At 39.6% G+C, this 11,760-nt stretch overlaps 1 protein-coding gene across 1 annotated transcript in view; it reads right to left on the bottom strand.

Moving 5' to 3' along the window:
• Window positions 1-872: 872 nt before the first annotated feature.
• LOC134490175 (stimulated by retinoic acid gene 6 protein-like) overlaps window positions 873-11,760 on the bottom strand; it is a 36,259-nt gene continuing 25,371 nt past the window's right edge. Inside the window, exons 11-18 of the mRNA XM_063293065.1 lie at window positions 9,333-9,414; window positions 6,542-6,590; window positions 6,330-6,447; window positions 5,605-5,724; window positions 4,432-4,595; window positions 3,140-3,271; window positions 2,427-2,486; window positions 873-1,586 (exon numbers count right to left, since the gene is read on the bottom strand). Coding sequence (XP_063149135.1) covers window positions 1,447-1,586; window positions 2,427-2,486; window positions 3,140-3,271; window positions 4,432-4,595; window positions 5,605-5,724; window positions 6,330-6,447; window positions 6,542-6,590; window positions 9,333-9,414 — 865 coding nt within the window. The 3' untranslated portion in view covers window positions 873-1,446. The remainder of the gene's footprint in view (window positions 1,587-2,426; window positions 2,487-3,139; window positions 3,272-4,431; window positions 4,596-5,604; window positions 5,725-6,329; window positions 6,448-6,541; window positions 6,591-9,332; window positions 9,415-11,760) is intronic.

Here is an 11,760-nt window from a genome sequence, read left to right as displayed (position 1 = left end):
AAATTAGCATTTAGCATTCCAGAGAGCATATGTCATCCAAGCCAAGTGATCAAAACACTCTTAGTACAATATCTTGTCTGAAAAACCAAGTGAAAATGTCCAGATACTGCGTATCATCCAAATACGTCTACAGATAGTGGCCACGCAATTCCAGATGCATCTAGATGATGATGCTGGTGATGCTGGTGAAGATTTCAATCAGGCTTTCAGTTTGGACATGACATCTTAAGCAGATACTCAAGGATTGCATTATGACCTCTGTTACCTTTAATTTTTCATGCTTGTACAAAGGGCACTCAAAAAAAATAGAAAGGAAGCTTGACTTTTAAAATCGTTTTTATTCCATTTTAATTTAATAAATACAAAATAATGGCAAAATATTACAGCTTTGGAATACAGAATTACAGATGTCTCCTGCTCTTCAAATCACACCCCTTGGCTTCCCATCACCACCAAACTTTCTCTCAACTGATGTTCAGAATAATAGTTTTTATTCTACACTAGACCGAAAGCCCCCAGCGACACTCACTAAAAGCAGGTTTGGGGGACCAGAATTCTTACAGTAAGTCTGCAATTCTTGAATAGAATCCCAGCTTGGCTTCCACCTCAGATATACACAAGTCTCTAGAGGAACAGAAAATGCTCATCTGTAGCAATAAAAAGAGTGTATTCTCATATGGACTTAAGAGAACACCAACACCTGTTAGCATTCCAGCAACCAGACAAGCCAACATTTCTCAAGAATGGTGGTAGTGGTGCTGGGATTTAATATTTTTTTCATATAATTTTTATTAACTATTTTAAGACAAATTAAAAAACTAACAAGAATAGAAAGAAAGAAAGAAAGAAAGAAAGAAAGAAAGAAAGAAAGAAAGAAAGAAAGAAAAAGAAAGAAAGAACCAAAAGTGCAAAAAGAAAGAATGAAAAGAAATAGAAAGAAGTGGCTTCCAATTTTCTTTACAGCAATTTTAAGTACCAATACAAAGCTACCTCTTACTCTATGGTTACAAGAAAAAATACCCTCTCTTTTTACCATTATCTATTTTTTCTAATCATCAAAACCATAAATCATCAGTTAATTTTTTTCTGTTTCACACAAAAAGTCTGTAAGGGGTTTCCAGGCAGCAATGAACTTAGAAGTTCATCTTTTTTCTAATTAAGGAAGTCAATTTTGCCATATCTATAAGTTCCATCATCTTCACCAACCGTTCCTTCATTGTGAGTAGTAACAAATCTTTCCACTTCTGTGCATATAATCTCACTGTGTTGGGATTTAATGACATAATAAAAGTTCGACATGCAGCAAGTGTCCATTTAGGAAACAACAAGAATACATCAGCAAGGCGCTTTAGCTCAGAGCTCAGATCAAATACAAAGTCATTGCTGACCATAGAGGCAGCTGTATGCTAAGGACATTTAGTATATTTTTCACTTCAGCTGCATAGATTACAAAACAGAAAAATGATTTGGTGAGTCCACTGAATGAGACATGGATCTTAGCTTCCGGATTTTCTGGAGACTGGGGTTATTCAAAAGTGTATAGAGCAGTAGCCATCTTGTCCTGGCTTTGCCTGACATTCTGGGAACTAAAACAAGAAACCAATATTTAATTTTTGCCATGTTCAGCATCCATATCCCAGATGATTCTCTCGTTTATTACCGTCCAACATACTCAAGTGAGTATGTGAGGTTCTGAGACTCTATCATAGGCATTGTGTTTCAGCTCATCCCTTGCTGTAAAAGAATTCACCTTAGTGCATCTTTGGAGCTTTTTTTTTTTAAGAGATTGCTGGTTAAGATTTTTTTTTTTAAATAAAGTTTGTGGGAGAAAGGTAATAGATCAATACAATATCTCTAAAGCCTTACACAAGTGTTATAACTCACTGTCTCAGCAGCTCCACCCTACTAAGAGATGCTGTAACCCTCAGGTAAACAAAAATTTGGGATGACTATGCAGAAAGTTGCACTCTGGACACCAATGTCACTCTTTCAACTGACGTTACCAGATGAGTTTGGGGGGCAGGGGTTCATGTTGCTCACACAAATGCCAGAACAGATGGCCTTCAGAAAGCCATTCCTGAAATCCAGTGCACATGGTGGCAGAGAGGTCTAAGAGACCCAATTAGAAAGTAGTGAACTAAGCTGTTCTAGGGCACTATACACTGATGAAGAAAATTCTAACTAAATGCTCCAGGCTAGCCTTTCAGGTGTCTGGTAGAGGCCTATTATAGCTTTGTAACAGAAACAGCCAGGCTGGAAGAAAGAAGAAAAAATGCCAGCTCAGTCTTCTCCTCCAGCTGGGGGTGCCAACAAACTAGCCTTTTCTCTGCTACAGTATTGACATCAGTTTCCTATCTAAGAATCTAGATATTTCTCCCAGACTGTTGACCTTTCCCCATTTGTACCAAAATATGGCACAAACATACCTTGGCAATATCTATCTTCTGCCATATCCCTATAAAGTTGCTTCATCTTGTCCCCAGCCCAAGTGATACAAACATACATCATCCTTAGCTAAACTGGTGTTAAAGTAGCATTCCACACACAAACACTTATTCCAATATCATCCAAGGACAGACTTAAGGTACATAAAATGTATTAGGCTACACTGGCCATTATTTTGGGGGCAAGTCAAGGGACTGGCAAAGACTGATGACAGGGTACAATCAGCAGCATAGACAGCAAATTTCATGCCAGTATACTCTTCTATTGGCTCAAGGATTGGGGGTGGGGGAGGGAAAGCATGCCAGCTCAGCAGTTCAGGAGACTGTTTCTCCCCATAGTGGGATATTTATATCTTGCCAACCAACCATCCCATCTTCACCAACTTCTGGTATGAATCTAGTAGACCTGCAACCTTTATTCTGACTACTGTACTAGAAATATATGAAACTGAAACGTCTAATAAACTATAGGACATAAGTTTATTGTTATAATAGAGGCTAGTGCTTAAGGCCAAACTGTTGATGAAATGGCAATGTTCAGTTATGGGACCCACCTTCAAGAGTTCACCTTTGCATAAATACAATCTGCAGGGAGAGCTTCTTCCTCTGAAGTGGAGATCCTATCTTAATCTGCCCTACATCTTATATATTGACTAATATCCCAACAGGCCTTCTGGCCCGTGATTCAAGTTTACCTGTTTCCAATGTCTTAGGCGTATGCATGTATTTTTCTTTGAGTCTGGTGCCAAGTATGTGGCAGAAGCACACAAGGATGGGATTTAAGTGATAGTGATCCAGAAAAAGCATTCCAACCCAAACTGAGAATCCTGCAGTAAAATCAATCAATCAAAGTTTATTGATTAGCCCTTAGGCCTTATCAAAATACAAACTTTAAACACTGAATATTAATAAAACTCTGTGTAATATTAATATAAAAGGACAAATTAAGTGAGAAGTAGGTAAAAATACAGTGGATAACCATACTGTACATATGAGTGAAAATACAGATCATATTTCTGTGTCTCCCCTGCAATTTACCCCAATCAACCCCACGTACGCAGATCTCAAGCGTATTGATTTACTTAAGCACAGAGCTGTGTTAAATGTTATTTTTGGGTCTTGGCCACACAAAAAATATGTTGTTCTAATATATGGTTCCCAATGGGTCGTTTGTTTAATGTATGGACCAAGCTGCAGATCTCTCACCTTCCTGTACAAATTACAATCAAATAATATATGTGCTATATCCTCTGTTTCAGGCGCTCCGCATATACAAATGCATTTGTTATAAGGGATACTGTTCAATCTCCCATATCTGACCATTGTATCAAGCTGATCAAATCTAGCTCTGGTGAATACCTCCCTAAGATGTTTTGGCATTTGTATTTTTAAATGGTTGGCAGTTTGAAAAGTGTGTTTACCGTGTATCAACTCAGCCATTTCGAATTGCCAATCTTACTAAGGGTGGCTATATCTTTTTGCGCTTCTTCTATATCTGAGATTCTTTGTACAGCACTCTTTTTGACTTGATCTCCGGAAGCACAGGAGACGGGGAGACCACAGCTCCTTATATAATTTGTCAGTTGTATGATCCAGGAGGTCTGTAATTATAATCTAGTAATTAAGTACTAGATCCAAGCGTACTTTGCTCTAAGTGAGCTCCTTTGATGATGGAAAACCCAAGATCCAGTCTCAGAGAAAATTACCCCTAGGTAAGGAAAGGTATTCACTTGTTCTATTAATTCACCATCTAATTGCCATCTATGTCTCTGATGTCTTTTTCCAAACACCATAATTTTTGACTGCAGTAAAATCATGATTATTCCTTTTTTGTATGTTAAATGCAGTTTCTTGTTCTCCCATCCCACTCACCCACCCCACCCAAGGCTTGAAACCAAAGATCACTTGTTGCCAATGGGTGGAAAATTCAGTTTGCTATATAAAAGTATATGAGGCTCTCCTCTGCAAAATCTTTCCAAACTCTTACCTGAATCACAGTGTTCATAACCTTTTGGCATTACTGGCCTATCCATCCGTCCAACCAGCCAGGCTCCTAGAATAATGCTGCGCAACAGTCTTATCAGACAGGAAGTTAAGCCCACAACCACCGAATGGAAGAATAAAAAATAACTGAAGTTTATGAAGACTTTCCTGCAAAACAAGAAGCCACCACTCAGAAATCTCATGCTCACTGTCCAACTGTGGAGGCAGAAACAGACCAATTTGCTTTTGCACTCAGTTATGCTGAGATGTGCTGTGTTAGGATTTGGAGGCAGATACATCCCCAATGGGGCTTTCCCAAAATATTTGGGAAAACTTAGTAATTCTTCCCAACTCTCAGCTGAGGAGGTACAACAAAGACTGCAAATTATAATACTTTATCGAGCCTTTGAGAAGATGAGTAAGGTTTATTTATAAGCCCCACAAATCTTAAGTCATTAGATACAGACTGTTGTACCAAGATGTTATGCAAGTGCATACTGTATAACAAATTTCAGTAAATCTAATTTAGCCTGGAAATGGCACCGCTGGTGCAATATTAAAAGATTTTTGAGAAGAATAAGGTAAGAAAAACAGATCAACAGATAGGATAAAAAGAAGAAGGGAGGAGAGGAGAATGGGGAATTATATAGTTAAATCATTTCTAGTTTTCTTCATGCAATATTCAACATGAAAAAGCATTTGGACCTGTTTTCCCTATATCTTAAAATAGCATTATACAAAAAGCATTGGCTCACATTGTTCCTCTGAAACTTTTTTTTTCATTTAATTTTTTCCGTCAATCTTTTAACCTTTTCCAGCCCAGATGTTCTCATAGTGACTGACAAATGGAAAGATTCTCTTCTACTCTTCTAATTCAGCAGAGGCTGAATTAAATTAGCTTCCCTGGGTGATGATTTCCAAACAAGGCTTTTATTTGCACAAATATTAAATTTAATCCCATCTCACATTTTTCACATCCCTTCCTTTTTTCACTTTTTTTTCCAAACATTCACTTTAAAAATGAAAAGAAACCTGCAGAACTACACAGTACCTTACAAAAGATGCTGCTAAGAGACAGCCATCTGGAAGCATCCATGCCTACCAAATACAGGGGCCATACAATGGAAAAAATTATACTCATAGAATAGTAGTAGGAATATTACTCCCTAGCACTGACCTGTTATCAAGTGCGAAAGGCTTTTGACTGTCACTCGGTGACAATTTTGGCTGAAGAAAAAACCTGCCAGCTACAATCACCTGCATCTTCTTGATCAGTAGAATGATGACAAATGTCAGGCTGGGAGACAGAAACCAAAGAAAAATCACTGTGTTTATAACAAGCTAAATGTATCCAAAGATATGTAAGGAATATTGGAAGGATTGTGTTTAGCTACCAAACTCTTACTCTGGGATCCAAGAGTCTTACATTCATCATTATGCATTCCGTGGTAACCAATTCTCTCCAATTTGCAAATTCAAAAGTATTTAAAAAAAGATTAAAGATGGAATCCTACGAACATAGTATAGAACTAAACATGCAGGCACAGGTTTCTGTGTGTTTTGTACTGGACTGCTGCACTTCTTCCTATCAAGCAGACAAGCTGCTCTTCAAATGGTGCAACAACCCAGATTTGATTATGAATGTTTCTGCAATCAGAGCAGCAGGAAGGAATCAACGATTCTGTACATGGTTTTTCTAAGGTGTGCACATTCCTTCTTTGTAACCCAACCAATGAGGTGGATGATGGAGTAACTTCTCCAGCCCCATCCAGCCAGATTGTCTTCTAGGCTTTAACAATCTGTTCAGGATGGGCTTATTATGTGGATAATGCTCACATTTTCAGCTTGGTAAATTTTGAAAGGGAGGGAGAGCAAACTATTATTGTGACTGCAGGCACATACATCACAGTGGCCCATTTGTTCCAGAGCTGCATCCATTGGCCGTGCTTCATGGGCAAAATCAAAATATACATAAGAACCATTCCAAACACCCACTGTACCAAATGGATGATCAGGTATCCTAGAAAAGAAAATTTACAACTGGTCAACAAAAGGGGAGAACTGGAAGCCTCCAATCACTTATTCCAATGCCCATAAAACAAGTGTTCACATACCCCACATTATGTGTGCAGTCTGGAAAGAGATGAACTTTGAGAGTGCTACCTGTTGGTATAAAGAGCCAAAGAATAGGAGAGCTCAGTTAGGAATTCAGACACACACAAACAAAATGTATTTCCAGGAAACCTAAGGGGTATATTTAACACAACTGCAGAAACCAAATCTGACAGTATAATGCCTTAAAATAATTAGATCAGACTGAATGGTAGAAAATAGGGTGCTGAACCTTCAAACGCAACTTCTTTCTGCACAAACATTTCTACACAAATAAGATTCCAAATCAGAAGAGATTCCAAAAGGAGAAAAATGACCAGAGAGATTTGGATGAATGACATCCCAGAGGAAAGCTAGTTTTCTGTTCTTCTATAGCTCTGTCTTGTATTTGTTCTTGACATTATCCTGACACCTTGGCTCAAGAATGCATTTTGTTTTGAAAACCAGCTAAGTGCAGAGAGACTACAGTCTATTTGTTTATGGATTTATAAAACTGATTAGATGAAAGGGGCTTGGTGTCGGAGGAGGAGAAATAAATTTAAAATGATTAGTTGACTGACAGCTACCTGGTGAATTAATCTCCAGAGAAACCCATAAAACGGGCAACTTTACAGTGGGAGAAATGGTACAGTCTAGTGGAAAACCAGAAAACAGGCTAACTGTGAAATATTCCCACTTCCAAGAGCTTGTCAAAAGAAAGACATGATTTTCCTTCAGGCAAATAACTTTCAGGCAAATAACTTTAAAAATGGACAAGCATCTTATGTTTTCTGAAGAAACAATAATGGATCTGGGCTAGTTTTTTCTCTCCATCTTCCCATTTGGGAGAAGGGGCCTTCAATTCCGGTTGACTTCATGTGTACATCTTGTGGTATCAGTATTTGTTAATATCATATAACATGGTCAAGCAAACTTTGCTCAGTCAAAACTTCCCTAAGATCATTTTTCATGACTCAAGTTGAAACTATTGATACCTCTTCATATCATAGCCTCAAATCTATAAAGTCCTTTGTTCACTTTATTCTATAACTGCCTTAAGCCCAGCAACTATTTTTGTGCTTCAGCCTTTTCTTAGATTCCTAGCATATTTGTAGAGATTTACATCAAGCCAGTTTACTTACAGTTTACTTAGTCGCTAAAAGCACTCATCCAATTCTTTCCTAGCATTTTCAGAGTTAAAGCCTGCCATTTCTTTTATTTTCTTGAACTACCTTGTTTGCTCCATTTCTCCATTCTAGAAGTATTGGAAAAGACTGAACATTCTGAGAATTATAGTCACCACAAACACAAAAGGACAAGGTTAAGAAAAACTAGCCTAGATCATTTGCCCTGCATGCCCAGAGGGTATTTTTCAATTCGGTCACCTTGATGGATGGCCTGTAATGGAAACAACTACCATGCACTGCTATCCTGATGTAATGCTGTTTACCTAACTGGTGGTCTTGTCACCGAAGACCCTCCATAAGAGCTATTTTTACCACCTTCATTAATATTAACAAGTTGGGGACCATCCAGAACTCTGGGAGGCTGCTCCAAAGTGAGGGACTCAAGGAGCTGAGCAGAAGTCTCCCAGTATACTTTTGCTAGTGCCCAAGGAGTTAAGAACAAAATACTACAAAACAGAACCTCCAGACCTCAGCTACCTCAACTACTTCAAAATGGTCAATGAAAACAAAAGCCATCAAGAAATTTAGGAGCATCAATATGGCTGGTGGTCTATCACCTGCCATTTCCCATTTTTCCATTACCTTGCAACAATAAGGGTGGCGAAACGTCAATATTTCTCCGTCCTTATTGCATCTGCTGATAACCATCCAGTGGCCCTGTTTAGGGTGACCCATTCCTTATTGGGTAAGGAGAGCCTCCCAGAACATCTGCTGGCCTGTTGTGAATATTATTGAGGCTATCTGGTGGATAAAGTCACTCAGATTCACTCTGTCTTGGGCTGTGACTGGGCAGAGCAGGCTGAGGTGCATGCAGTATGGTTTGGTGGTGTGATCTGGGATGGGTTTGAGCTGGTGACTCCTGAGGAAGTGGACAGGGCTCTCTGTGCTATCAGCTCAGCCACCTGTTTACTGGATCCAGGTCTCTTCTGGGTTGAGAAAGTGGCCACGGAGGTGACCTGTGGTTGGGCCCATACAGCAGTGCCAGCCTCTTTGACAAGGGGTGGTGCCTCCAGCCTCTTTGAAAGAGGTGATGGTGCACCATCCATCTCAAGATGCTGTCCTTGGACCCAACACTGGTACAATCAGAAGACAAACCAGAGTGATATTCCTGATGTACCCTCTTCTAGACAAAAACTATCTGGCATCAGTGACTGATGGACTAGTAACTTCAAAGCTGTATTATTGCTTCTGAAGATGATCTAGAAATTGCAGTTGGCCAAAACTCTGGCAGGGCAGATGATAAATAGTGGTTTCCAGCAGTACCGTATCACTTCCATGTCAGAATAGTTGCACTGATAAGAGCTACTCTTTGAATTCAGTGCCCCTTGCTCATTGTATGTATGAAGGTTGACATGGTTTAGGCTCAAGATTCTTGCAAAACTGTTGATATCCATTAAAAACACCCGTATTTTGCAAGTCCTGCCACATATATGGCTAACATTAAGAACTGCTTCTGCTTTCTTCCATGCATCCTTGCTTTCAGGGCAGTTATACAGGCTCGGCATATTTTCCATAGTTTAATCTAAATAAAAGGTCATTATAATTATTTATGCTCTATTTTGCCTTGCAGCCCCCAATGCAAGTCAGTCGTAGTAAACTTTTTTGATACTCAGAACTGAAAACTCACCACGCTTTGAGAAGATGACACTTTCATAGATTCTGATAGAAGTAGGTACTTTCTGCCTGCTCTCAACAGTTTAATATGTTTTCTAGGAGGAAAAGAAATATAAATATAAATGTGCATATATATGGGTGCATACACACACACACACACACACAAATTCAATAAAATATATTTATATCTATGGAAAAGGAATGAATCAAAAATATAAATGATTTACTTTGAAAGATTGGAGAATTAATGATGTACATAAGGGTAATGAGAAGTTCTGAATGTGAAATAGACCATTATTTGATAGTATTGGCAGAATTCTGACCAAAATGGAACGACGAGCAAAATTTGGGAGGTACGTGCAGTTTTGTGCCAGGCAGAGGATGCATATTCCTTTTCTTGCTCCTTAGTCATTGAGAAATGTATCCTACATTTGTTGATTAAAAGGAAGTATATAATAAAGCAAATAGGCCTGAATTATGGAATATTTTGTACAGAATATGGAGGTGAAGGTTGGTTGTTCAATGAAACTAGAACAACCCTCCTGTTTTCCTAATGCTTTTTCCCACACCCATCAATATCCACCATTACCCATGCTGATATATTAGCTTGTTGTAAGTAGTGGAAAAAAGTGTGAAAATGATACTATCCATGTTGTTGTTGTTTATTCGTTTAGTCGCTTCCGACTCTTCGTGACTTCATGGACCAGCCCACACCAGAGCTTCCTGTCGGTCGTCAACACCCCCAGCTCCCCCAGGGACGAGTCCGTCACCTCTAGAATATCATCATCCATCCACCTTGCCCTTGGTCAGCCCCTCTTCCTTTTGCCCTCCACTCTCCCTAGCATCAGCATCTTCTCCAGGGTGTCCTGTCTTCTCATTATGTGGCCAAAGTATTTCAGTTTTGCCTTTAATATCATTCCCTCAAGTGAGCAGTCTGGCTTTATTTCCTGGAGGATGGACTGGTTTGATCTTCTGGCAGTCCAAGGCACTCTCAGAATTTTCCTCCAACACCACAGTTCAAAAGCATCGATCTTCCTTCTCTCAGCCTTCCTTATGGTCCAGCTCTCGCAGCCATATGTTACTACGGGGAACACCATTGCTTTAACTATGCGGGCCTTTGTTGTCAGTGTGATGTCTCTGCTCTTAACTATTTTATCGAGATTTGTCATTGCTCTTCTCCCAAGGATTAAGCGTCTTCTGATTTCCTGACTGCAGTCAGCATCTGCAGTAATCTTTGCACCTAGGAATACAAAGTCTTTCACTGCTTCTACATTTTCTCCCTCTATTTGCCAGTTATCAATCAAGCTGGTTGCCATAATCTTGGTTTTTTTGAGGTTTAGCTGCAAGCCAGCTTTTGCACTTTCTTCTTTCACCTTCATCATAAGGCTCCTCAGCTCCTCTTCACTTTCAGCCATCAAAGTGGTATCATCTGCATATCTGAGATTGTTAATGTTTCTTCCAGCGATTTTAACTCCAGCCTTGGATTCCTCAAGGCCAGCTTGTCGCATGATGTGTTCTGCATACAAGTTGAATAGGTAGGGTGAGAGTATACAACCCTGCCGTACTCCTTTCCCAATCTTAAACCAGTCCGTTGTTCCGTGGTCTGTTCTTACTGTTGCTACTTGGTCATTATACAATTCTTCAGGAGGCATACAAGATGACTTGGTATCCCCATACCACTAAGAACTTGCCACAATTTGTTATGGTCCACACAGTCAAAGGCTTTAGAATAGTCAATAAAACAGAAATAGATGTTTTTCTGAAACTCCCTGGCTTTTTCCATTATCCAGCGGATATTGGCAATTTGGTCTCTAGTTCCTCTGCCTTTTCTAAACCCAGCTTGTACATCTGGCAATTCTCACTCCATGAATTGCTGAAGTCTACCTTGCAGGATCTTGAGCATTACCTTACTGGCATGTGAAATGAGTGCCACTGTTCGATAGTTTGAACATTCTTTGTTGTTGTTGTTTATTCGTTTAGTCGCTTCCGACTCTTCGTGACTTCATGGACCAGCCCACGCCAGAGCTTCCTGTCGGTCGTCAACACCCCCAGCTCCCCCAGGGACGAGTCCGAACATTCTTTAGTGTTTCCCTTTTTTGGTATGGGGATATAAGTTGATTTTTTCCAATCTGATGGCCATTCTTGTGTTTTCCAAATGTGCTGGCATATAGCATGCATTACCTTGACAGCATCATCTTGCAAGATTTTGAACAGTTCAGCTGGGATGCCGTCGTCTCCTGCTGCCTTGTTATTAGCAATGCTTCTTAAGGCCCACTCAACCTCACTCTTCAGGATGTCTGGCTCTAGCTCACTGACCACACCATCAAACCTATCCCCGATATTGTTATCCTTCCTATACAGGTCTTCTGTATATTCTTGCCACCTTTTCTTGATCTCTTCTTCTTCTGTTAGATCCTTGCCATCTTTGTTTTTGATCATAC

This window comes from Candoia aspera, chromosome 2 (genome assembly GCF_035149785.1).
Source record: "Candoia aspera isolate rCanAsp1 chromosome 2, rCanAsp1.hap2, whole genome shotgun sequence".
Classification (NCBI taxonomy): Eukaryota; Metazoa; Chordata; class Lepidosauria; order Squamata; family Boidae; genus Candoia; species Candoia aspera.
Note: the sequence above shows the minus strand (reverse complement) of the source record. Positions and strands in the feature narration are given on the sequence as shown.